We start from the raw sequence: 27,923 nt of genomic DNA, 5'->3' as shown, positions 1-27,923 counted from the left end.
ACCCTCACTGTTTCCCCTGCCTCCTGCCCCCCCCCTCACCTCCCCCCACCCACCTCCACCACCTTCCTTCCTCTAAGCAGCTTCCTCTTTCTGTTACCAACTCACCATCCTCACCATTACCCACAGCTCACTTGTACAGTTTCACCCCCCTCCCCCCCACTTATTACACCCTTCCCCCCGCCTCTTGTACAATTACTCATAATGCTCGCCATATCTCGTGTACAGCACCCCTCCCTCCCTCCACCACCCTACCCTCTTCCCCCCTCCCTTTTATTGCCCCTGCTTCCCCTGTCACCCTCCGCCTCCCCAGCCCCTCCTCCTCCCCCTCCCCCCACGCCTCACCTTCCACCCCCCGCCCCCCGCACCACCTCCCCCTGTAATTAATTAATTTTGTCTAACTTTGTATAATATTATCTAATTCTTCTCTAATATGGTTTATCATATAATTCTAATATGGTTTATCATATAATTCTTCTCTAATATGGTTTATCATATATAATCGCGTTTTAACTGTGATGCATGTTGGCACCACAGTAAAGTTAACCTACCTTTTAACTATTTATCTTTCTTCCACCTATCATTGTAATTTCCTTTCTCAGTTACATGTAAACCGACATGATGTTTTTTACGAATGCCGGTATATAAAAGTTATAAAATAAATAAATAAATAAATAGGTAATGTCCTGGAAACTTGGGCGCCAATGGAACAAAGGCAGACGGGGGCACTCTAGCAAAAGTAGGCCAAAGCCTGAAGAAACCATGTCCAGGGAGTAAGCAGAAGAGGCATCCAATAGCAGGCTTGGGTCAGGGCTGGCGGCGATCTGAAAGCAGTGGCAAGCAAGGCTGAGGTCTGATCGCAGAAATAGTCAATATCGTAGTCAAGCCAAGCTGAAGTCTGGTCACGGAGATAGCCAATAGCGTAGTCAGACAAAGCAGAGGTCTGGGTCTGGAGATAGGCAATACGTAGTTGGACGAAGCAAAGGTCTGGGTCTGGAGATAGGCAGTAGCGTAGTCAGGTGAAGTAGAGGTCGGGGTCTGGAGATAGGCAGTAGTAATGTAAGGCAAGGTAGAGGTCAAAGTCTGTGTAATCAATCCGAAGTATAAGCAGGGTAGGAATGAAGAGACAGGAACCAGGAACAACGAGGAACAGGAATGCAGGAGTGAGACGAATCTCTAGGAGCAATGAGTACTCGACCAGCGAGGGGACCTGTTGCAAAGGCAACGCTAGGGAACAGAGCCTGAGCTTAAATACTGAGATTAGGTTGATGTCATCATCCAGGGCCACGGCCAGGTTCCCGCTGCGGTCCCTACTTAAGAGTCTATGATGTGAGCACGCGTGCCTAGGGAGGGGCGCAGCGCGAGTAGCAGCGTCTCGCCATGGACCAGGCAGAGAGGCCCGATGAGAAGTGGAAGCAGGACTGGGAACACCAGGGACTGTGGCAGAGCTGGAGGCACTGGGGGAGGCCCAAGGACGAAGCTGACGGCCCACCGCCACCAGTAAGGAGGAACCAGTGGTTGGAGTTACAGTAGAAAGGTGAGGGGACTGTGCTGCGGAACTGCCGCGGACGGCACGCATAACAAAAAGCCTTGCAGAATAGAACTCAGGAGGCGCAGAGCCAGCCCGAGGAGCGGGGTAGGCCAGGGGAGCGAGTCCCCGTAGGAGCACAACTGACCCTCGAGGAGCTGTGTCAGACAGGGTCCAGGAGCAAGGCTAGGCAGTGTAATCTCAGGAACACGAAGGCAGGAGTTGTAGACACATACGGAACTTGTTGCCAAGTCGGCTAGCTGGGGGCAAAGGTGGAACTTAAATATAGCAGTCCAATGATGTCAAACAGGGATGCCCCCGAGGTTCCCGCCGAAAAGGCTTCAAAGACGGGGCCGGTGACGTGCGCGCGCCTAGGAAGGCTCAAAGTCATAGAGGGTGGTAGCGGCATCCATGCCACCATGAGAAGTTCCGGGGAACGCGGCAGTGTAGACTGGCCCGCGCCGCGAGCAGACCGGAGGCGGACAGGAGAGTGATGCAAGAAGTATGTACACGCGGTCACAGCTGTCTGCGACTGACAGGCATAACAGTACCCCCCCTCTTAAGGCCCCTCCCCAGGGGTTTGGGTTGGCATGAAACTGCCGAAGAAGATCCTTGTCCAGGATATTGACCGTGGGTTCCCAGCTGTTCTCCTCAGGCCCAAAGCCCTCCCATGATAGGAGGTATTCCCATTTCTTTCCATGTTTCTGGATGTCCAATACCTGTCTCAGAAGACAGCGGCCCAGATCTGGTAGCTTCTTGGAGAATCCAGAGAGAATCAGAGGCTTGAGCAGAGAAACGTGAAAGGTATTGTGAATCTTAAGTGATGGTGGCAATTGTAGATGATAGGTAACAGGACTCAGATGACGTAGCACCGGAAAGGGTACAATATATCTAGGAGCGAAACTGGCTGAGGGCAGCTTGAGGTGAATAAATTTGGTGCTGAGCCACATCTTATCTTCAGGTTGGAACTGAGGTGCTGTACGATGATGGGCGTCAAAAGCCTTTTTTGATCTCTGGGCGGCCTGTTTGAGCAGCTGTTGGGTATTTTGCCACAGTTGATGTAGTTCCTGGGCAGTTGCCTGCGCTGCTGGAGATGGAACGGATAGCGAAAGTGGAAGCGGTGGCAAAGGTTGGTGTCCATAGACCAGCTGAAAGGGTGAAGAACCAGTGGAGGTGGACACATGGGAATTTAGCTCGAACTCCGCCCAAAGAAGGAAGTTGGCCCAGTCAGACCAGGCCCTCCTACCTTCCAATGCCGGGCCCTGAGTTCAGTCCCTCCTGCTCTTGCCGCAGTCGGCAGCCCCCTGCACGGCCATGCCACCGCCAGACGTCCCGGTCCCTCCAGTGTGGCGGGGGGGTTCCCCTCCGTTGGCCCGCACCTCTTCTCCTTCGGTGGTGCCTGCCGCCATGCAGCCCACGCCATCTTTGGCATCCTGAGACTTAAAGGGGCCGAGGTGGGAAAAGCTCCCGTGGCCTGCTCTGATGACATCAGCAACCCAGAGTATTTAAGGCAAGCTCTGCTAGTCAGATACAGTTGAACATATACAAATCTGAATATCGACCATTAAATAATGGTTACATCATAACAAATTGGCTTTGCATATTTCCAAATCAGAATTCACTATTCATTGTCTTGTCGATAATCCCCTTCCTACAACATTAACCACTGAGGTGTTGCATTCCTTATTCTTCCCTAGGTTAAGAGCCTTGGGATATGGATCGATTTATGTCAGTCCTCTTGCTACCCAATAAGACTGATCACCAAAGCAGGATTTTTTAAACTACATGTTCTTTGTGGTTTTAAACTTCTGCTTGAATCATGTGATTTTAAGACTGTTGTCCAGGCCTCTGTGTTACCTCTCCTTGACTATTGCAATGTACTCTATGTTAGTGTACCTTAAAACAAGTTGAAGGCAATACAGATTCTAATAAATGTTGCTGCTCGCCTAATATCAGTCAAAAATAGGCAAGAACATATTACTCCAGTCCTGATGGAATTACACTGGTTGACTGTTCACTTTCACACTATATTTAAAATTACTATGACAGTTCATAAACTCTTGAGATTGAACTCACTGTCCTGGGCAAATGCACTCCTGAGAGTTTTATAACCTAACACGATCATTTAAATATTCTCAGAGAGGCCTTCCAGACGTCCCGTCAGCTGTCTGAAACTAGATTGTTTGCCTTTTCAGTGGCGGCCCCTAATATTTGGAACTCCCTACCGGAGGCATTGCGTTTGCTGGAGTGCTCGAAGACTTTCAAATCTATGTTAAACATATTTATTTAAGCAAGCCTTTGATTGATCTGTTTAAGCAGGCGCACGCTCTCAGATTTGTTTAGAGGATTATGTATTTTTTTGTATTGTGTTTTTTTATTATACTATGAATGTTTCCATTGTAAATCACTTAGGTTCCCTGTAAGCAATAAATAAATAGAAATGTATGTATACATTGTTTAAATGCCTTTTTAGCCTGCCATGTTTGATGGAAACTTATGCTAGTATGCAAATATAAAGCTTTAGTGTATATGAATTAAACATTCTTTCTATGAAAATAATAAATTCACTTTTTATGCTCGGGGGCCTGGTCACTTCAGCCAACCTTGTCAGAATCCTGCCCTGCCCTGATACCTTCTGAAGTCTAATCTTTTTGCCCTTTTTCAGCTGCTTCCTTTGAAAACCATACTGGTCTCTTTTTCCTCATTTACTTTCCAAACAAAGATGTCTACTTCTTATGGGAGTTCCCCTTTGGATCAAAGATTTTCTCATCTTGCTCGCACCTTCTTAAAATACTCCGTAATTTTAACAAAGTCGACACTTTGGAAGTCCAGGACCCTGACCTTTGTGGGACCCTTCTCTGCCTTTGCTCTTTTATTAAATCATACGACCAGATAATCACTGGAGCTCAGGTAACCACCTACCCTACCTGGACAACAGAAACATTTTCCTCATTTGTAAGTATCGTGGCCAATATTGTCCCCTCCTTTGTGGGTTGCGTTACCGTTTGTCTCAGGAGAACCCTTTGAAACGAATCTGGGATTTCTCTATTTTTCATACTCATTTTGCAGAAGAGGATGCTCCAATCAATATCCAGTGGATAAAAATCTCTCACCAGTAACATATCCCCTTTCACTGCAGTCTGATGTATGTGGGACTCATTGAACCAGGTCTCTGTGAAAGAAACAATATCTAGATCTGCCTCAATTATCAGAGCTAGCATGTCTTACATTTTATTAGCTAGACCAGAAGGGGCCAACCTTTCACTCGTTGAGAGCCACAAAACTAGAATTCACAGAGGCAGAGAGCTGCCATGCCTTTCATAAGCAGGAGGTGTGTGTGTGGGGGGGGGGGGCAAGGTGGTAAAGGGATTCCCCCCCCCAAAAGAAAAGGCCAACTCTTTCTCTATATTAACATGTCCTACCAGTTCTTCTCTCTCTCTCTCTGACAAAAAGACACACATGCACACACTATCTCAGATCCAAACACAGACAAATACTCTCTCAGGCACAAAGACATATACACATATACAAGCTCGCTCTCTCTTATAGACACACACAGGCTCTCTGGCTCTCTCATACACATGCAGGATCTCTCTCACACACACACACACACACACACTCTCACACAAATACATACACACACACTCACTCTCACACAAATACATACACACACACACAGGCTTTCAGGGCCTTCACCTCCATTCTGGGCCTCTTCTGCCATCATGAGATGGGCTCCATGTCTGACTCACTGGGCCTTGTCTTCACCTGCCATGGGATGAGCTTCATTGTCTTCAGCCACTGTGGCAAAGAGTCCACGGCAGCCTGTCAAGCTTATGAGCAGGCCTCCAGGTCTAGCTCCAGGCTCTGTGGACTGCTTGGGGAGGGTAAGTGGATGTGAAGGCAAGCAGCTCCTGCCTACAGCAAAATCACCCATTCTCAGTAGCCAATTCACGGGTGAAAGTTGTAAACGTACAAATTTCACACATGAGCTGGCTGTTGAGAAGGGGGAGGATCACAAAGAAATAAAACAAAGGTTTATTAGTTGTACCATCTATTCGCACAGCACATCTTAGTGAAGTAAGATCAAGAGCCATCTCGGTGGCAGGCCCAATATTATGGAATAGTTTGCCAGACGGCCTAAGACAACAGACTGATACTAAGACCTTTTCTTTCATTTACGACTATGTAATATTTACATAACGTAATATTTACGTTCTATTGTTCTGACACCGTGTTTAATGTAATGCCTTAACCGCGACTGTTTTGTTATAATGGAAACCGATCTGATTTGATATTTGTATCAAGAATGTCAGTATATAAAAATTCTAAATAAATAACAAAAGAGAGTTAAAGACATGGCTATTTTAAAAAACTTATGATAGCAATAGTTAATGTTGCTTACTACAGCTGAAAGCATATATTTATGGTAACCTGAGGCTTAATTCTTTTATTGGAATTTTAATTTACTACCAATTTTAATACCTAATTTTATCTCATTTAAAGCTATGTTAGATCTGTTTATCTTGCACTTATTTTATTAATTTTACCTATATTGTATTTTCTGATTTGTTTATATGATTTATCCTTTTTAACTGATTGTAAACCACTCATGATAGAATAACTGAATGACGGTATACTAAAATTTATAAATAAATAAACAGGCAGACAACACAGTTGGCAGTAGAGGAAAGGGCTTCACTTGTGAGCCACATTATGTGCTCCGTGCGGCTTGTGAGACACCAGGTGGCCAGCCCTGAGCTAGACTGTGAATATTTTTCCTCACAGCCTTCCAAGATTTTTATCCTTTCTTTGACTTTCCTCTCTATAGCCTCCATCTTGTCTGCTACTTACCGTGGTGTGAGATCTTCAGTTTAATGTGTTCCTCCACTAACGTCATTTGTTTGTTGGGAATAAAAGGTAATGTTTAATTGTCAGCAATTCTGAGACTGTTGCCCAATTTATGTACATCCATTTTATCCCACTCTGCCAGCAATAGCTCAGAGTGGTTTACAACACCACGTGAACACACATAGTAATTAACCCTGTGTTCACGCAGGGCTCCACTCGGTTGGCACATGAGGAAGGGCAAAGAAGCAAGAAAACAGAGAAGCGGATTGCAGGCTGGCTGATTACCTACAGTACAGTATGAAAATCAAAAGCCTATAATGTTCCTCTACTAGCAGATCTTTTCTGTAATTGATGCCAAGGAATCGGAACATTGATCGAGGTCAACAGAGGCACATAAAACGATTTCTCCACACATTGTTTCCTTACCAATCCTGGATGACGGTAAGACCGGAATTATGATGCAGAGAAAATGAAGCATCAACAAGTTTGACATTTTGAATTATTAGTAGAATTTGGGTGAAATAAAAGTCTTGTCACAAAAGCCATATTGCTGTTGTATATGCAGGATTATAGTCAAACTTTTTAGATCCTTATATCTTAAAACACAATGGGAAAAATGATAATATCACTCTTTGTTTAGAGAGTACATCACAATGTTAAAAAAGCTCTAGTGTTCTTAGTTTGGGCCAGAGTGAATGTACAATACTGTAGGCAAAAAAAACCCCACATACAAGCAGTACCCTTTAGGATTGACCCTCCAAAGTTGTACACAAAAAATGTTTTAATCATCATTATTACCCAATTCTATTTGGGTAGCCTGGAATAAAAATTTGGATAAAGTGATGTGTTTAGAATCACAAGGTCAGGTAAAGGACCCCATCTGAACAGATGAATGTCTGTGATTTTGGCTAAAGTCAGTGTGGTACTATGTTACAAAATATAATTCTTTGTCAGCAACTCATTTTGTTAGGATTTTGTACAGGCAGACAATCCAGTGCGTGGCTTTGCATTCATATATATGTATCTGTCTTATCACTTAGCCTTCAATATAACAAGAAAACAGAGGAAAGCTGGAGATACGTCCTTGAATTTTCTTCTAAAGTCTCTATGTGAAGTCACGCAACCCGGTCACGCACACAACCCACATGAGATTATTCAAAGTTGTTAAAACAGGAAGCAGAAATACCTTGTGAGACTAGGAGAATGGGCATCTGAGTGGCAAATGTGGGCAAGTGCAAAGTGATGCCCACAGGGAAAATCCCCACTGCAGGTACCCAATGCTAGGTTCTGCGTTAGGAGTCACCAGCCAGGAAAGGACCTGCCGGTTCTTGTGGAGAGAGCATGGAAATCCTCTGCTCAGCGTGCAGCAGCAGCAGTCAACCAAGCAAAGGGAATGTTAGGAATGATCCAAAAAAACCAGGAATGGGGAATCTACCTTATAAATGGGCCATGACCGACGGCCCGCAAATGCGCAGTAGAGCACAGCTCTACTGCGCATGTGCGGGCAAGGACGTCGGTCTTAGCCAGCGTCAAAAAAAAACAAAAACATGGCGGCGGCGGTGTCGGGGGGCGGCGGCGTCCGGTGGCAGCGGCGGTGGCGGCGAATGACGACGAGGAGCGGCGGCCAGTAGCGAGGGAGGGAGGAGAGAGAGGGAGGGAGGGACGAACTGAGGGAGGGAGGGACTGAGTGAGAGGGAGGGAGGGACTGAGTGGGAGGGAGGTAGGGGGAGAGACTGAGTGAGAGGGAGGGAGGGACTGAGTGGGAGGGAGGTAGGGGGTGGGGAAGAGTGAGAATGAGGGAGAGGTGAGAGACAGGGATGTGAGTAAGTGGAAGGGTTAGAAGTTGTGGAGCAGAGAAAAAGGGAGTGGAGGAGGGCTGAGGGAGATGGGATTGAGACAGGGTGGGGAGTGACTGAGGGAAGGGGAGAGAGGTGGGAGTGACTGAGGGAAGGGGAGGGAGGTGAGAGTGAGGGGAAGGAGGCAGTGGGAGACAGAGAGTGAGTAAGACTGAGGGGTGGGAAGGGGGTGAGTGACTGAGGGGGAAGGGGGAATGAGGGAGAAAAAGTGTAGGAGGGTGCTGTTTTCGAAAATGGACCGAAAACAAAAATGTAATGTAGCCCGTTGTGACGGGCTTAACGGCTTGTAAAACATAAAATATGCATTGCCTCTGCATCACGGCCTTGAGTATTGCATACAGGTCTGGTCACTCCCAGCTCAAACAAGGGGCAAAAGCATGCAACAAAAAAAATGATAAAGCAGATTGAACAGTGCCCCTGTAAAGAGAGGTTGCACAGGTTAGGGCTCCTTGGCCTGCAAAAGAAATGGCTGAGCGGGAGACACAATAAAACGCTCATAAAATCATGAATGGGATGCAATAGGTAAATAAATGCTAAAACAGGGAACACGCCATAAAACGAACGGATTTCAAATTGTAGAAAGTCTTTTTTCACTCGGGTTGTGGAATCTGTTGCCAGAGGACATGGTGAAAGCAATTTTCCTGCTTGCCGTATCTTTCCCTGTGCACTCAAACATCCTTCCGGCATTTGCTGTTGCCTTATCTAGCTGCTTGGGCTATTTTAAGACGATCTATCAGATTATGATCACCCCCAGATCCCACTCCTGTTTGTGCACCGAAGAATTTCACCCCTTTCACTGTACTGATCTTGTGGGGGGTTTGCAACCCAAATACAGGATCCTGCATTTTTTCAGCATGAAATCCTAGCTGTTAGACTATTTCTCGAGCTTCACTAGATCCCTCCTCATGTTTTCCAAACCTTCCAGGGTGTTTTACCCTGGAAGGGTGAACCTTTCCCAACAATCCTTCTGCAATATCGCTTACAAAAATGCTGATCAGAATCAGACAAAAGGACCGATCCCTGTGGCACATCATTGGTTAACCCTCCCTTTACTTGGAATGAATTCCATTTTACCATTACCCTCTGTCACCTCCCACTCAACCAACTTCTAAACCAGTGGTTCCCAACCCTGTCCTGGGGACCCCCCCCCAGCCAGTCAGGAATTCAGGATATCCACAATGAATATGCATGAGAGAAAATTTGCATGCATTGCCTCCATAGCATGCACATTCATGTCCTAAACCAATCAGTCATTTTAGGGCACATACCTAGGTGGTTGAGTTTATTTATAAGTCACCTATGCAGAACCATGTCAAAGGCCTTGCTGAAATCCAGTACTACATCTAGCACTCTCTCCTGATCTCTGGTCACCCAGTTAAAGAAATGTATTAAGTTTGTTTGAGAATATCTGCTTCTGGTAAAACCAAAGGGGTAGATTTTCAGACGAGCGCGAACAGCCTACTTTTGTTTGCGCTCCAGGCGCAAACAAAAGTACGCTGGATTTTAGTAGATACGCGCGTAGTCGCGCGTATCGGCTAAAATCCTGGATCGGCGCGCGCAAGGCTATCGATTTCGTATAGCCTGCGCGCGCCGAGCCGCGCTGCCTACCCCCGTTCCCTCCTAGGCCGCTCCGAAATCGGAGCGGCCTAGAAGGGAACTTTCCTTTGCCCTCCCCTCACCTTCCCCTCCCTTCCCCTACCTAACCCACCCGCCCGGCCCTGTCTAAACCCCCATCCTACCTTTGTCGGGGGATTTACGCCTCCCGGAGGGAGGCGTAAATCCCCGCGCGCGAGCGGGACTCCTGCGCGCCGGGCCGCGACCTGGGGGCGGGTACGGAGGGCGCGGCCACGCCCCCGGGCCGTAGCCACGCCCCCGTACCCACCCCCAAAACGCTGCCGACACGCCCCCGAAACGCCGCGACGACCGGGCCCGCCCCCCGACACGCCCCCCCTCCGAGGACCCCGGGACTTACGCGAGTCCCGGGGCTCTGCGCGCGCCGGGAGGCCTATGTAAAATAGGCTTCCCGGCGCGCAGGGCCCTGCTCGCGTAAATCCGCCCGGTTTTGGGCGGATTTACGCGAGCAGGGCTCTGAAAATCCGCCCCAAACTGCCTTGGATCCTATGGGCCTTTGGATTCCAGAAACAGCACTATCCTTTGTTTTAGGAGAGATTGCATTATTTACCTCAGCGGCGAGCTCAGGCTTAACTGGCCTGAGGTTCTCAGACTCTGCCTTACTTCCACTTTTGTGAAGAGAAACCACATTTGCCCATCTCCGGTTCTTTGGAACTGCTCCTGACTCATGAGAAGTGTGGAAAAGGTCAGACAGCAGGACCCTCCCTGCTGCTTTATCTATGTTTAGTGCTGCCGACCTGGGCTTCTGAAAACTGGTCAAAGGCCTACCTTGTGGCAGGTTTCTGGCCTCCTGCTCCAAGCTCTTCCTCAGTAATCGCTGATCGGAAATGTCTGTTAAGTAATTTGGGTTTTTCCCTCGCCAGCTTCTCCATGTTCCCCGAACAGAGCAGTGTTGGTGCTATTTGATGACATCACAAGTGTGGCTCCAGCCGTTTCTGTGGGACATTTTAGACCATGTGTGCTGAGAAGGCGGGACACGTCAAAAAGCCCCAAGGAAATACATGGGGCCGGATGAATAATTTTCATGTTCCCCCCCCCTTCATCTCGGAGTCCTACAATCCCACTTTGGCACTTCAATCTGTCACCAATATATTACAAAGGAACCCACCCTGCCACACGGTATCAGTTATTCCTTGCGCGCCTGCGCTCTTCTGATCTCCTTTTCCAGCTGCTTGTAGATTTTCCAGATATGGTTGCCTCTTCTCCTTGTACTTTATTCATGCTAACCTTTTTTCCTATCGTCTTTTCAGCCACTTCTCTAGAAAACTAGAGTGGCATTTTCTTTTTTTTCTCTTACCTTTATTCACTTTCCAAACAAACAGAGAGGCCAGTTGTCCTTACAATATCTCCTTTGAGTTTTGCCCACTGCTCTTTCGGCTTCCCTTAAGGTTTTCCCCATCAAGTTAATGACTCCTTCGGGTACTCAACCATTTCACTAAGATGGTTTTCCTGAGGTTCAGGGCTCTCGCCGTTGAATGAACCACCTCTGCCAGGGGGCACCGTCGTGGGGGGTCTCACAGGGGATTCTGAAAAGCCTCCTCTCCTTCCGCCAGAGCTCTTAGTCCTCAAGACCAGGGCTCTGCCTCCCAGGGTAGGAACAGCTCCTGCGCCTGCTCCCAGTGTCCGCCCTCCCCTCGGGGAGGGGCAAATCAGGACAACACTGGTGACCAGCTCATAGGTGGGCTGCACAGGCACTACGCCTGCCCTCAGGAGGCCGCAGGAATCATCCCGCTTTTCCTCCCTCCAGTCGGGAGCAGGAAAAGCAGTGCAGCACCGCAAAAAAAAAAGAAGAATAGGCTCCCCCTCGGAGCCAGGAGGAGCACTGCGAGGCCCAGGGTGCCACGAGAAGCATCACTGTCGTCCCCCGTCCCCCCCCCCCCCAATCTCCATTCAGAAATAGGAGGAGCAGTGTGGGTGGTTGGGCTCACAAAAAGAATTGGCCTCCTCCAGTATTCAGGAGCAGGAGGAGAAGTGTGGCTGGTTAGCAGGAAGAAGCACTATCAGCCGGGCCACTGGGCCCGCCCCCCCCCAAGGAACATTGGGGCCTGAGTCTAGAAGAAAATCTGATGGGCTGAAAGAAGAGGCATCTGCTGCTCCTCGTGCCTCCGGGGGGGGGGGGGAGAATGACACGTGAGAAAATATGTAAACATGTAAGACAGGGAACAAACATGTACGAGTGTGTGACTGAGCATGCGAGTGAGCACGTGTGTGTGTGTGTGACTGAGCATGCGAGTGAGCACGTGTGTGTGTGTGTGTATGTGTGACCGAGCATGTGAAAAAGGGTGAGTCTGTGCGACTGAGAATGTAAGCAGGGAGCGTGTGAGGAGAGTGAGTGTGTGTGTGTGTGTGCGCGTGCGTGTGACTGAGCATGCGAGTGAGCACACGTGTGTGTGTGACTGAACATGTGAGAGAGAGTGAGTCTGTGCGACTGAGAATGTAAGCAGGGAGCATGTGAGGAGAGTATGTGTGTGTATGTATCTGACTGAGCATGCGAGTGAGCACGTGTGTGTGTGTGTGTGACTGAACATGTGAGAGAGAGTGAGTCTGTGCGACTGAGAATGTAAGCAGGGAGCGTGGAGGAGAGTGTGTGTGTGTGTGTGACTGACTGAGCATGCGAGTGAGCACGTGTGTGTGTGTGTGTGTGTGACTGAACATGTGAGAGAGAGTGAGTCTGTGCGACTGAGAATGTAAGCAGGGAGCGTGGAGGAGAGTGTGTGTGTGTGACTGACTGAGCATGCGAGTGAGCACGTGTGTGTGTGTGACTGAGCATGTGAGAGAGAGTGAGTCTGTGCGACTGAGAATGTAAGCAGGGAGCGTGTGAGGAGAGTGTGTGTGTGACTGACTGAGCATGCGAGTGAGCACGTGTGTGTGTGTGTGTGTGACTGAGCATGTGAGAGAGAGTGAGTCTGTGCGACTGAGAATGTAAGCAGGGAGCGTGGAGGAGAGTGTGTGTGTGACTGACTGAGCATGTGAGTGAGCACATGTGTATGTGTGTGTGACTGAGCATGTGAGAAAGCGTATGAATATGTGTGACAGAGTCAAGAGACAGCATGTGTATGTGTGCACACAATAGCTCCCTACTTCCCCCTTGCTAATCCATGACAGTCTCAGGGCATCTGAAAATCAGAATTTCCCAGGTATGGCAAGCTGAGAATTTTTTTTTTTATTCTTAATAGTTTTAATTATTGAGTACTATATTAAGTATCTGCTGTTTTGAAATATTTTATTGGTGTTTGGAAAAGTTTTATGAGTTTTTAATTATTGGATGCTCTATTTGTCAGCTGTTTTGAAATATTTATTCTTTGTATCACTATGGTTTTACTAGTATGACTGGTGATTTATAGTTCTTGATTTTATTGCTGTTTTTTTGAGGAATGGCCATGTGTCTGATTTTCCTTTGTTGCACTGTATCCAGAGACTGGTTTATTGTGGTTTTCAATTCAGTTTTTCTCTGCATGTTTCTACTTATGCTTTATGGTGTCTCTATTCTGTTGGTGAGGGTCTGTCTGTGTTCTGCCTGGGTGACTAAAGTGAGATAACCTGCTAAAATGTAGTTTCTTTGTAGGGACTGATAGCAGCCTGGCTTTTTCTGTTTCCCTGACAGGAGATATATTGGTGTTTTACAGCCCGATGTCATATTTGCAGCGTTGCCTTTTCACAATTATGGTTGTTACTGTTTGAGTGCTGGCAGCTAGTGCCATTTTGGTATGGGAGTTTACCATATTGTAATCACAATTCAGTTTACTCATGGCTTCTTCAGGGTCAGCCCCACACCCAAAATGCCACAGGTCTAATACCATAAGGGTTCCAAATTCTTTTTTTTTTTTACATTTTAGCAGGGTTTTCTGGCTGGTATCACAACAGTGCATGTATATATAATATACATGTAAGAGATTTTTAGTCTCAGAAGACTCTACTTAAAATGTTTTCACACAAATCCTTATTATAAATGCATCATTTTAATTATATGTGGGGAGGGTACGTTAACAAGGCTGTAAGGGGGGGGGGGGGGGGAGAGTGGAGCCGGCCAGCAACGTGCTGGGATGTCATTTTTTTTTTAAATTCCTGTGTGTGTGCGCTTTATGGTGTTGACTTTGTACCCAACAACAAGGCAGGTGCAAAGTCTGTGGGCGTGCAACTACCCACGGAGGTTGGCTGACCCCCAGGTTTTTCGGAGAGAAACTCTGTGGGCAGTTTCTTACATTTTTGGCTACGTCTGAGGATATTGAATCCCTCCGATCTGTCCGAAAGATAAATTTTCCATGCTTATAATTCCAGCGTTAGAAACCTAACTCATTTAAATATGGTGAACAGCGTTTGGTGCATGGATGCATAAGTGCTTTTGTTTGTGAACCTTTTGATGTTCGTCATTTTATACCCCCGCCTAGAATTGCACATAGAGCGGGGTTATGCATTTTTATATGTAACCCCCATCTTCGGGTGGCTGCTGACCACCGATGGAGCCACCGTTTCTTTTAGGGCTGGAATCACTCCTGGAAAGCTGGCACACAGTCTCTTACCCCCAGGGCCTGGGTGCTTTGTGGGTAGTGGGGGAGAAGGGAGATTGCTTTTTCAAGGTCCGGCGCGCTAAGGGTGATATTTTGTTTTGTAGCTCTCTTTTCCCTGGGAGAGGGGGTACTTTACCTTCCCTGGGGGTGCCGTGAGCGCCACAAAGAATACACGGGAGGCTTCTGTTTAGTGCCCAAAATAAGTCTTTACCAATGTGTAATTAGGTAAACTATGTAAAAAAAAAACCCAAAAACCCATCAGTCCTCAGCGCCACAGAATTTCTCTTTGCTTATTTCTTTACTCCCTCTGTCTGTGCTGTGGATCTTGGTTAACCAAGGCCAGGAAGACATCCACCGTCCCAGGCTTGGTCAAGTGGGCAGGATAACCCCTTCCAGATACTGGTAAAATGTATACTTGCCGTCTCTGCACACAGAGTTAACAACCTCTCTCTCCCCAGGGGCTGAGGACTGCCAAACGGGTGTCCTCAGTGGTCTGAAATGGCACTTACTCATGGAATAGTTGTGAGCTCTTATATTTTCGTCATATCAAATCCCTGATGAGAGGAATCCTCTTAGGGACAAGCAGCTCCACATGTTCCTTAGCAGGGTAGGAAGAGGAGCAGCAAAAACCTCCTCCAGAAGAGGATATGGAGATTGCAGGTCAGGAGTTTTAAGCTTACACTGCCAGAGGGTGGACGTAGTTGCAGACATAGTGAGTGGGGGACGCGCAAACCCCAGCTGCAGACTATGGTGGGAGGTGGCAGTAGGACCTGGTTCCCTAACAGCCAGGCCCATACAGCAGAGCCAAGCTTAGGCTGTGCAGGGAGCAACTGTGAGCAGCATGCAGGAGGATTAAGGCGAGAGTTGCTTTCTTCTCGTATGAGATGGATGTGGTTTGATAAAGTAAAGCTATAGAGACTTTAAAACTACCGGGATAGCCCGGGACTAAGTGTGCTTAAGCCCAGCTCACCGAGTGTGGTGAGAGGATTTGAACCTGTAGCCATGACACCCTGGAAGGAACGGGGTAAAGTAAAGCTATAGAGACTGGAGTACGTGGCCTGGTGGAAAAGCCCCTCAGGCTTATCCAATGGTTCAGTCTCTTATGTAACCAGAGAATTCCAGTTGGAATGTGACTGGGAGCGTGGCCGATGGCACGAACCCGCAACACCTGCTATGCTTTTATATACCAGTCCTAGGTTATCTGTGTACCACGTTTCTGTGACCAGCACGGTTAACAAGTCTGCCTCTGCTTTCTTCTAGCAACATACATTTATAATATTATAATTTTATAAACCAAAAATGAGGAGTAAAAGCAAAAAAGGGAAATCAGAAAGCTGACTGTATAGTCTCCCCCCCAGTACTTGGAAATAACAAGCAGCAGCAAGAGACTCGGTAACAGTTTGACTCACAGTCTGGAAGGGGGGAAGACCTGGAACTACGGAGATCAGTTACTTAATGTGGTTAAGCTCAAGTTAATCTCAAACCTCTATCCAAGGGGTGAAAAGGAAAAAAAAAAAAAAAGTTCAATTCAACCCCTGCCAGCCGTAACAAAACAGATCGGTAATCACGTGCAGCGCCTGATACTGTGATACCGGGGGCCAGGTGCACCAATGGCTTTGTGTCTATGGTAAAAGCGCATGGGTGTACCTGGCCCGGAGACAGTTCTGCCCCATCTGCAAGACATTCACTCTGGGTCACCTACCTATTTTATCAAACGCCTCTCTCAGTTCCTCCAGCTCTTCTCGGGAAATGACAGTAATGTTGTTCATCTTCCAGCAATTGCAGAGGGGGGGAGGGGGACTTGAAACCTAAGCATGGAAGGGAGAGGAGGGAGAGAAAACAAAAAAAATCGGAGAGCAGCGTTACACAGAGTCCTCCGTCAGAAGGAAGTGCGTTTTGCATAACCCACCAGCCCTTGAATCCAGCTCTGGAAGGTAAATATTGAGCTTAATCACTCCAGTATTGTAGAGCTGTCTGTTTTACTATAAATAATTACTGTGCGCACAATACAGCTCAGCCCTCTGTTGCAACAATGACTAAGAATGAAGCTGGAGAACTCCCTCTCTTTTAGGGCCTGGGATCTTTTCACTTTTTTTTTTTTTTTAAGAATATAAAACCTCTAGCCAGAAACAGGTTCATTTTATCATTTTTATATCAAGGGCCAGCCCAGAGAGTCCCTGATCGGATTCCCGCCTCAGGTTGGACTGAGCATGGGGGGGAGGGCAGGGATGGATTTAGGATTCTGCTGCCCCTTCCCCGGGGCACTTTTGGTGCTTTCACCCTCCCACCTCCTGCATGGGTCTGTTACAGGGGAGCAGAGGGTTGATGTCCCCTGAATGAGATTCAACAGAGCTGGAAGGCAGCGAATCCTAGCCAGCCGGCTGCTCTTAAGCGTTTGCTGCCCTAGGCACGGGGGATAGTGGGTGCCCCACTGACAAATCCAGGGCTGGGGGAGGGGACGTCCCCTGCTGGACGGATTTAGAGTCCATGGCACGAGGTTCTAGAAGGAGCCCTGGTGCGCGACTCCCAGCCTCGGGACCGTCTCTGAAACGACCAGACTGGGAAAGGGGAGTCCATTAAAACAGGGTGATAATTAAAATCCCCAGGCAGATGACGGCTCCTGGCCAGGATCTCGGCACCAGGACGATTAACAACTGGGGTGATGTGCTGATCCTGTAACTCAGTTTTTTACAGCACTGAATACAGCATCGAGGCAGCTTAACTAAACGAGATCCCTTTTCCCATCCCTGCCCTGCAGGCTTACACATTTGCTTATTTCACTGTAACTCCCTGCTGTTCTGCGGCTGCGAGGAATAAAATGTTGCAGTCCCATAATTTGGAACATCGTATCATAGAGAGAGCACTGTTGCTACCTGAAGGTAGGAATGCTACAGCTGTTTGCTTCACTTTTTTTTTTTGACAATTATATCATTCTTTTTCTTGTTACAAGGTCTCTAAATATGATCAGCGGATTTAAACGTTCAAATTGGTGTCAACCGAGCACAGCAAAATAGGGAAGAGTTTGGATCATGTGATCCCATGTTTTGAACATCAGGTTCTGCTACAGAAGAGTTTGCTGGACCGTTGAAAGACCTGGAGCGTGGGCAACCCACTGCCCTGCCCCTGAAACGTTGATAATTAAAACTCGTCTCTTTCCTCCACCTCAAAAACAGTCTAGTAAAAATGCATGAAGCGAGTGCAACAGAGATCTCGCTTGCCTTAAAATTTGTACCAAGCGCACAGCAAACACTGGATGGGCCGAGAGGATATAGCACATTGGTTGATTCTTACAGACGTGATTGGCTGCAAGTTTCTTATCAAGGGGCCCGCATCAGCTCTGTTCTTTTCACTAAATTATTTAACCTTGGGCTGCACCTCTCCATAACAAAAGAAAAATAAGTTTTATGTATAGGACCTGATTTTCAAAAGCATTTCCATGCTTAAAATTGGGTTTTACACATGTAAATGCACTTCACCCGTGTAAGTGGGCTTTTGAAAATTGCTACAGTACATGCCATTGAATTGTCCATAGGTTTTACCTGCATTAAGTGCACTTAAGGCGGGTAAATGGCTTTAGAAAATTGCTGCGATGGTACGTTACGTGTACATGCGGAACTCCTTTTAAAGTTCACCTGTATGAACGTGTAATAGCTTCATAGTGAAAATTACAGTCCCGTCATGGGAATCTTGGCAGATTCTGAAACCTTTTATTAGCTGAGAGTAAGAACTGTCCAATAATCTTGCATATGAGACTAGAGAGCGGATAGGTCCTTTCTCCTGCTGTACTCATTATCAGAGGCACCATTCACATCTGAGCAAGGGGCTTATCTTCTCTCTTTAGGATAAGGAAACTGCCAGGCTCTGCCTGGACTGGAGGGAGCGGCTATCCCGGGTGTCAAGCCCAAGGGAGCATCATCAGCAGGGCTGTGTACTTATACCTACAGGCATAAGTACACAGGCTCACCCCTCCCCCCCCCACCCATGACTCTACTGGCCAGTGCCCAAAATCTCAGGCAGAGATCAGCCCCTGCCCTCCCAGGCAGCATGAAGGACCTGGCTGGGGGTGGATGGGAGCCTGGAGTAGTCAGAGCACAATGTAAAGCAAAGGAGATCCTTCCCTAATTCAGCTCCTCATCTTTTGTTCCCCCTATCAGCAGGGAGCAGAAAAATTCAGTTTTTGATCTGCATATTTCTATTTCTAATCGTGATCCCTCATTCTGTATTTGGCGAGGGTCTGTCTGGGTTCTATAACTGTGTGACTGAGGTGAGGTTTCCTGCTACCATGTAGGTTCTCTGCAGGGATCTGCAGCAGTCCAGCTTGTTCTGACTTCCCACTAGGTGGTGTATTGGTGTTTTAGGCCCAGCTGGAATAGCTGCAGTGTTGCCTTTTCATGCCGGCTTGCTGCTGCTCGAGTTCTGGGAGTTAACCCTGTGTTGCTAGGGCAGGCTTGCTACATAGGTTCTGGGTGACTTTTCGCAGGGTTTGCGTGTTTCTGCACAAAGTACCTGGCAATTGAGGGATTTTTGGGTCACTGAAGTGCCAAATAATTTAAATGTTTTTCCTATGGTGAACAGTAAAGGGAAAAAAAATCTAGTTTAGCCCTGCCAGCCATTTCAGAGATTACCTTCAACTACTGTAGCATGAATATCTTTTAGAGGCCCATATTCAAATGCATTTAGCTGGATAACTAAGAAGTTGTCAAGTTAAAGTACAATCTGGCCACTTATCTGGTTAAATAGCTGGATTACTATTTATCTGGCAAGAAGGTGGCCAGATAAGTAAGAGGTGTTCCAGGGAGGAGCTAAGTCACCCAGCTAGCTCCAATATTCAGAGATAGCTGGATAACTTATCTACCTAACTCTGGTCATCCCCTACGGCTAAGAACATGAGAGGAGGAGCAGGGATGGGGAGGACTAGGAATGGGGGTGAGAAGAAGGCAAAAGGACTGAGGATAGGGAAGAGGACTTGAGGAAGATCAAGGAGGGTCTGGGATGAGAGAAATGTTCTGGGATTGGGAAAGGGGGAGTAAGGTGTAGGATATGTTGGGGGGTGGGGTGGAGAGGAGGAGACGGTCCAGGATCTTCCATCAAGGGAGAGAGAACCTGGATTGCAGTGGGAGGTAAGAAAGGGGAAGGAGGAGTCTGTGCTGCACTCTGGTCCTGCTCCCCCTTGCATCCCATCTCTCACCTCTCAATCTGGCGCACAGACACCAGCACCAATCCCTTCTTTCTCTCTCACACACACACACACACACACACTGCCCCCTTCTCCTCCAGCTGATCCACTCCCCAAATATCTCCATTCAGACCCTTCTAGCCTTACAAATATTATCTCCCTCTTTGTGCTCCAGACTCACTCCCCTTCTGGCCTGTTCCCTGCATGGAAAGGGAGGGCTGAATCAGGAAAAAAAACGTGCACACTGCCTCATTTAAGGCCCAACTTCATTGGAATCAATGGGGAAAAAATAAAAACACAAATCTTTCATTTCTGTAGAAAAAGCAGTCATAATTAGAAGGAAGTCAAAGAGAATGCTAAACTGGAGTTAGAGAAGGCTCCCTATATAGAGATCAAAGAAAATGAGAATAAAAGTGTCTCCTCTCCTTTGCCTATTTTGCTTTGCCCTCATTGTCTTATCAGTAGCACTTGCACATCAAAGCGACACAATGCCTTCAGGAACAACTTCAATTTCCACTCCACTCCTTCTAGGATAGCATGCTTTGACAACACAGAATTAACTATGCAAAGTACCCTAGTACAAGAAGAGCAGAATAATGAAGAGGTGAATGCTCACCTGCTTTGCACGACACATTCCATTGCCTGCAATATACAATACAACTACAATACACACACTCTCTTACACCCAAACCCGCAAACTATGGATATCAGATCCAATCAACACAACGTCACACCTTAAATTCCAAAGCTCACCTACAATACCAGCTCCATCTCTGTGAGATGCTACCACATTACCTGAAGGGTCTACCTCATCCTGTGGCTTGCAAATCCCATGCTCAAATTTCATAGCCTCTTCCTCTGACCAATGCAAGTGATGCATGATACATATTAGGCAGCATTCAGCACACCCCACACATACTCTGAGTGGAAACCCAGTGTGGCCCAAATGTTAAAGAGAATTTCAGGAGGTTGAATATGTGCTCAGTAAGAACCTAGGTAGACTGAAGGGCACTACTGTCATGCTCTTCTGGGACTGCAGATAACTGCAAAAATAGAGTTGACAGACAGGGTAAAAGAGGATACCCATTAATACCAACAAAAACATAAGAGAGGATATTCGTTTGAAGACTCGCTTGCCATATGATTGATTCACTCCCATGCCTCGCCTGTAGAAGTCCATCCTGAGGATCCTGGTCATGCGTGTGCTTCAGTCTATGGAGATCGCTGCAGAACTGCACAAACTTGGCTGATGCCATAGTCACCCAGCAAGCAATGGTCACAGCACATCGATGCGCTCAGCCCGTGATAATTCTAAAGGTTCCAGTAAACGGCTTCTTGAAGCCATGCAGGAACAGAGGCCACATGAGCAGAATCTACCAAATGCAGCAGACTGCGGGAGTGAGCTATTTCACAGATCTCCCTGGGCGCCTCCCATCTCGTTTGGCACATACACAGGTACCTGGTGTTGGCAGGCATGCAGGCCACAATGGTAAATAAGAGGTGTCTCACAACAGCATTTTACTACCACAACAGCCTACATGCCTGACTACATCCAGTACAAATGGAATATAAAACATAATCTAGTGTTTCAAAGGCTTGCATGGCATGTGTTATTGGTTGTAAACGTGAGCCCGTGTGCTGCCTGCTAGTTACAGATGCTCATGTGACCAAAAGACTGCTGTGTCTATGTTGCATGCCTGAGCCCAGGCGTTGTCACATTTCCTGCCCATGCTGCATGGCCTTTGGTTTAGGTTTGATTTTTGTCTGGATGCTTTCTGTGTCTTTGGCAGGAACAGCTGCTCCTGAACCAGCAACACCTGGAGGGAACAGCATTCGAAATCTGCCAGGGAGCCAGGCATCCAGATTCAGGCACCTCAGACTTATAGTGAACTCCCCTTCTCTGTTGGTTGCTGAAGCTCTCCCCAACCACTGGTTCGCTGGCCCAGAAGGGACCAGCCCCTTCCGTGCTATCCTATTTAAACCCCTCTGCAGCGCCGACATCCTGCTCTGCAATAAACCCCATGGACCTGTTTCCTGAAGCTCTCTTCCGGCCTTAAAGCCTCGACTGCTCCTTGGACTGCTCCTTCTGGCTTATGACCTCTGCCTGGACTTGACTCTGCTACTCATTGGAGATCCACTCTAATGTGGATCATGGGCTCCCTTACCAGCGAAGGACTTTGACCCATCAGTTGCCTACAGCCTGACAAGCCCCTGACAGTCTTACTGTTGGGGGAACATTGTGTGTGCCGGGCACACAGACTTCCTGTCTACGATTCACTGGATTTATATTCCGCCTTTCAGGCACTTCAATGCAGAAATAACATTTGATTCCTTTTCCTTTGATGACTGGCACCACTGCCACAGATTTCGAACGCGTAAACTCATCCTCTTTGTGTGTCTCCATTATATTTTTCCTCTTTGAAAACAGCTGGATGTTATTAGTTGCTGTTTGGTCACGTTGTCATAAGTTCTGATATTTGAATCTTCTTTCGTTTCTTCTTTGCTTCCCATTCCAGCCTTTTCCCTGCCCTTCATTTGTCCATTTTCTCTCCTGCTCTCCAGGTTTAGTAGTAAGGGGGGGGTCCTCTGTTTATCAGGTAGGGTTTAACAAAGGGTTAATGACTTTTTTTTTTTTTTTTTTTAAATGTTATTTTTCTTCTTTTGCGACCTCACCATGACTCCCCTGCCTGGAGGAGGAAGCTGGGTGTCCATCTCCAAGCCACCCTGCAATCTACAGCCTAAACAGTGGCCAAAAGCTGTTCCACACCTTTTAATAGGGTTATCTGACAGAGCAAACAAAAGGGTTTGTTGTAGGAGGCTTCCTATCTCCACTCTCCCCCCTCCCTTAAAAAAGGAGTCCGAATCACTCCTATTGGAAGTAATGGGATGTGTGCTACTGTGGTAGCATTGTGGCCTAGATTTACTTCAACTTTGAGCCAGCAGATATAAATATATATAGAGACACAGGGCGCCGACCTGCACCCTTTCTAAACTGGCTTCTTTTTCCCCACTGGGAGAAAGTGGAAGGTACAGGCCGTCTGCTGGCCCTTACCCAGTACCTTTTTTTCAGGGGGGTGGGGGAAAGAGTACCACTGCATGTTTGTGTGTGTGTGTGTGTGTGTGTGTGTATTTTTCAGGTCCAACCAACCCAAGAATCCAGGGAATTGTCAGCACTCCGGATTTCCACAAGGAACGATGGGAGTGGAAGGATCGCAATTTAGCTGCGATCGCTCTCCACAAATCTGAAAACGGGAAACTCGAGTGCAGAAAGCAAATCTGCGTGCGAGTACCAAGTGTCCACATGAGTGCAGGCAGCAGCAAGGGGCCGAGCTCCAACGCTCCCAGCACAAGGCACACAAAAAACAAACAAGGGTGGCTCCAGAGTTGTTACAGCCAAATAGCAATTCTTCTATCGAAGGCTTAACGTCACCTCTCCCACTACTAAAACATTCCTGAAGAATTCTTCCGCTCCCTGACATGCGGAGCAGCCATAAAAATTCATCAGCAGTATCGCTTTCACCGTGTCTCCTTCACATACATCATTCAGGAGGTTCTCGGCCTGCATCCACTTTTGTACTGCTGCACGCTTGCAAGGTCCTGTTCAACTCTTTGAAACACTGTGGGCCTCCTTCGGAAAGGACGTTTCCTTCATTCCATGCCTATCAAAATCATCTTTATTGCATACGACCTTTATGACGGACCACAAACCACCTCCCCTAGAGTCTACCACTCGGACCTCAAATGAACCTGCTATACTGTACACACATCTGCAGTACTCCTATTTGCGATGGGAATGTGAGATTTGATCCTGAGCACCCAGGTTTATATTAAATAGTAAATTACTAGCAATGAGAGAATTTAACAGTGCATTGTGGGAAGAGTTAAGGCCCTGAGGTCCCCCTGAATCCCACCAGGTCACTATTATTGTACAGCAAAATGCTGGTTCTTATATTAGGATTCCTTAGTTTTTTGCCTTGGCAGGTTCTTCCCATTCCTTTGGGATACCAGTTCAAAATAGCCTATCGGGCTCTACAGCATCACGAACCTTCATTGACTACCTGTCTTTTTTTTCCCCGTATTTTTATAGCCCCCCCCCTCACAACCTAGCCCAGCCGCTCCAGTGATGGCCTGTGGCCAGGGCGGGATGGAGGCCAGCCAGGACAGCGGCCATTAGCCGCTGATCCGGGGAAGCACGTGCTGGCAGCCGGCCAGCGAGCGTAACTTGCTTCTGCTCCAGAGGACCAGTAAGTAATAAAATTAAAAAATGTAGGGAAAGGTAGGTTAGGTTTAGGGAGTGGAGAGGAGAGGGGAAGAGGGAGGAAGAGTAGGTGGGGGGTAGGGAAGTTCCCTCCCAATCCGCTCTTTAATTGGAGCGGACTGGGAAGGCCCGATTGCATCACCGCGCGTATTTTCTGAAAATCTGCTCCCCCCCCTGCGCACGCCGCCCGCACACGTGCGAGCAGTTTTTAAAATCTGGCGTACACATGCGCACGGCCATCCGATTTTATAACATGCGTGTGCCGGCAAGGGCGTGTTTATAAAATCGGCGCGTCCACGTGCACGCGGCTCTCGCGCATGCCGCTTTGAAAATCTACCTCTAAGGTTTTCTTTCTTGCATCAGAAAATCAGATTAGATCTAATTGTATTCAGAGTACAAATTGTGCTAAAATGTAGACCATTTTTAGGGGCGTCACAAACGTTTTCTCTCACTGTGTATGCAAATTGCTTAGGGTTCAGATTTTTTTTTTAATCTGTTATAGGCACAGAATGGAAGAAGTGCTTTGGAATTTACAGCTCCTGGTATTCAGAATAAAACAAACAAATGCGTGCCCACTGAAATCAGCCTCTGTGGCAACCACACCTACTCATTACTTTACTTTCACCTTCTTCTTGAATACCCCTTATACCAGTGGTTCGCAACCTTTTTTCCATCATGACACGCCTGACGGATGATGCTCACATGCATGACACATTGCACACTACATTTAACAGCTATACAAAAAAAATAAATAAATAAATCCTAGATATTTTATTGTTGAAAATGATGCAGGAGAAAGATAACATTCCTTCATTTCAATAACTGCTTATAAAATATCGTTATTAAGTGTATTCGTTTCACAAACATTTTAACCTTTCGTACTGCATCAGTGAGAAATCTGGGACTGATATGCACGTGCAGCGCGCAGTTTTTCGAAACAATCTCTCATGCATTTCACTGTCACCCTCAGAAAGTTCTGACCTCTTCTGGAATTTATATAGGGCAGAGTTAGGAAATTTCCGCTTCCAACTCACCATTCAAAAAGTATATTCAAATTCTTATATCCCCCTCAGCAATAGTACTTCAAAATCCCTTCCCTGTCAGCCACTTTGTGAAATAATGTGAAACCCTGCTAAGACAACATTTAGAAATGATATAGCATGTGAGTACTAACACCCAGGAGCTCAACAGCAACAACCTTACCTATGAAAAAGCAAAACCGCAAATATAGAACCCAGTACACTTTCTATTGGAAAAGCAAAGCAAGCCAGACTGCTCTAGATTCCTGCTCTAGATTAATCTACTAGGGATGTGCAGAGGGACCGCATACGTTACCATTCGGTATTGGTATTCATGGGGGGGGGGGGGGCAGATACGTTGCATTCGGCAAGGGGGGGCCCCGATCCGTTCATGCGTTCCATTCTTATTCGTTTCCCAGCTAAAATGTAATTAACTACAACCCCCCCCCCCCCTGACCCCCCCCCCCCCAAGACTTGCAAAAAGTCCCTGGTGGTCCAGCGGGGGTCCGGGAGCGATCTCCTGCACTGGAGCCGTCGGCTGCCAGTAATCAAAATGGCACCGATAGCCTTTGCCCTTACTATGTCACAGGGGCTATCGGCACCATTCTGAATACCGGCAGCCGACGGCGTGAGTGCAGGAGATCGCTCCCGGACCCCCCCGCTGGACCACCAGGGAGTTTTGGTAAGTCTTGGGGGGGGGGGGGGGGTCAGGAAGGTGGGTGTTTTGTTTAAATTCGCTCCTTTAGACGGCCGAATAATTCGGTGAAGATTCGTTGTATTCGTGGGAATCGTGATACGTTTCACTTCCCCACGAATACAACGAATATGGCCCTATACGTTGCGGATTACCAATACATTGCAAATGAATGCGCACCCCTATAATCTACATCCTAGTTAGCAGAATCCCTCCCCTCTGTCAAACATGCAGAATACAACCTGACTCTTATCTAATACAGAATAAAAGCCCATAAATTATAAACAAGCGTACAGAGAAAAACTGAAACTCCAAGAAGCCGGGAAACGGGGAGAGGTGCGGTGGGATGGGCGGGGCAGGATACAGAATGCCTGCAACATTTCTGGCTTGGATTGGTGGTGGCATTGACTTCCAGGGGTGAGGGAAAAGCAGGGACAGAGAGCAGTGATGAGGACATTTAAGTACCAGGCTCCTGACTCTGCACTCTCCTCAAGCAGCAAAGCACATGTGGCTGTTATAGAAAGCATAGACTTGCTATGTCAAATCTTTGGTGACACACCTTCCACTCCCTTGGTGTCACACTGGTTGAGAACCACTGCCTTATTCTGATGAAGCTACCTCATTTCTTCAGTTGAAAACTCCAAAATCTGTCCATTTGTATAAAGAATAATCCTAGAAACCTGCTCCCTTCCAGCCGATGAAACCTTCTGCTATTTTAAAGGTCCCTGATTACAAAACAAAGCCCCCCCCCAGGCTTTCTTCTATTCTCCCCTAACCCTCCCTTTATCTGTGATGCGCAGGGCCCCCCCTCTTCAGAGGCAGGAGCAATCCCCTGTTGCTACTGCCCTGCCCGTTCCCTGTTTCATCTGAGGCCTGCATCAGGTTAGCCAAGGCCATTTTGGAGGTACGGAACCGGCAGGGCCCAGGGCATCACCGGGTAAGTTAAGGGAGCTTCGTGGGCATGTCCACTGGGGTGTGGAAGGAGATGTTTCTGCAATCAGGTAGTGCAGGATTTGGTTTCAGTGCAAGCTGCCAGTAGCACACACTAAAAAACATTTCAGAGCATGCTATTGGACAATACTGCGTAGTAGACTGAAGCAAAATAAGAAATGAAACCTCACCAATTAAATGAAATCCCCCCTCGTGCACACCGCTAAAGGACACGCGTGCTTTCCAGCCTGCACGCCACAAGGAACCCGCGCTTATGGTGTTTGATTGGCTATTATTCAACCAGAAGTGCACATGTACCCTTAATGTTGAATGACGGTGTAAGCTCATGGGTTAGCAGCGTGCCAACTACGTGCCCACGATTTTGGAACATAAATGTATACGCATGATTTTCAACTACACCCCCCAAACGTCCACCCTGTCCCCCCCTTTCCCCAGCAAGTGGGAGCAGGCCTGCACTACTGCCTATTCTACACACATAGATCCGGTCCGGACTTACCCCTAAATTATCAGAGAGCCAAATCCGGGGGCAAGGGGGAGCAGGAAAGGAGAAGGAAGTGCCAAAGGTATGTTGGTGGCGCATAGGACAGGGACACAGATTGGGTTATTTGAACTGGTAATGCATCAATAGAAACTGTTCTTGTCGACCCCCCCCCCCCCCCCCTTGGTGAAAAAAGCGTTTGAGATCAGTGCTAGAGCTAGGGCGGCGTGAATGCTGTCCCACTACTTTAACTACTTTAATTATTACCGTCAGCGGGATTTGTATGGCGCATTCCAGATGTATGCAGCGCTGGACAGAGATGCATAATGCTCAGTTCTCCGCTCCACTGCAAATTCATTTTTTGATAAGTGAGATGCTGTGAGGGGGAATGGGAAATTAATATATGTCTGTATTAAAAAAAAAAAAACAACAAAGCAAGCAAACGCAAAAGCAGAGAGTGGAGCAAGGAAGCGAATCCCGGCCGAGCCAGGAGGAGAAGCCCCCAGCAGCTCCTTCCCCTCGTCACGGAGGCAGTAGGGGAAAAGTGGTTAATTTTGCTTTTGCTTAATATCAGACTTCAGGTGCACAATCTCCTTCCTCCACCCAGTCCTGAAAGAAGAACGAATGAAATGGAAGTCTGGGGGGGGGTGGGAGGGGGATTTGAATTTCACATGGGCGTCGCTTTACTATTGTGGGGGGGCCAATGCAATGCGGGGCATTCAGCACAGTGCAGTTTTGCCCTCCGTTGTACGAACGTTTGTTTTTTTGGGGGGGGGGGTTTGTGCACAAAGGTTACGTCTGATGCAGCAAGAAGCTCGGCACATAAAAAAAAAAAATGCGTGTGTAAAACTGCGTCCTGCTTAGCGCCCTCGCATGGAAATAATTATACCTCCCCAATGCAGAGGGGTGCACTGGCTTAACTCAGGTTCTCAAGGTACTGCTAATTTTACTCCTGGTCAGAGGTGGCGTACTTTCCAG

The 27,923-nt window shown here is 47.5% G+C and overlaps 2 protein-coding genes across 9 annotated transcripts in view; one reads left to right on the top strand and one right to left on the bottom strand.

Annotated features, from left to right (window-relative positions):
* Nucleotides 1-27,923, bottom strand: part of PLS1 (plastin 1) — a 164,627-nt gene that overhangs the window by 118,312 nt on the left and 18,392 nt on the right. For all 5 annotated transcript variants that reach the window (XM_029617061.1, XM_029617059.1, XM_029617060.1 and 2 more), the window contains exon 2: nucleotides 16,072-16,177. In XM_029617061.1, coding sequence (XP_029472921.1) covers nucleotides 16,072-16,138 — 67 coding nt within the window. In that variant the 5' untranslated portion in view covers nucleotides 16,139-16,177. The remainder of the gene's footprint in view (nucleotides 1-16,071; nucleotides 16,178-27,923) is intronic.
* The window catches only part of ATR (ATR serine/threonine kinase), a 368,882-nt gene continuing 347,564 nt past the window's right edge, over nucleotides 6,606-27,923 (top strand). For 3 of the 4 annotated variants that reach the window (XM_029617056.1, XM_029617057.1, XM_029617053.1), the window contains exon 1: nucleotides 15,965-16,303. The gene's annotated coding sequence lies outside the window, so the exon portion shown is untranslated. Of the gene's footprint in view, nucleotides 6,815-15,964; nucleotides 16,304-27,923 lie in introns of those variants that run through there. The other variant, XM_029617054.1, reaches the window with a different exon arrangement.

The sequence above is a fragment of the Rhinatrema bivittatum genome, chromosome 9 (genome assembly GCF_901001135.1).
Source record: "Rhinatrema bivittatum chromosome 9, aRhiBiv1.1, whole genome shotgun sequence".
Taxonomy (NCBI): Eukaryota; Metazoa; Chordata; class Amphibia; order Gymnophiona; family Rhinatrematidae; genus Rhinatrema; species Rhinatrema bivittatum.
The sequence above is the reverse complement of the archived record's forward strand: the minus strand, read 5'-3'. Positions and strand labels throughout refer to the sequence as shown.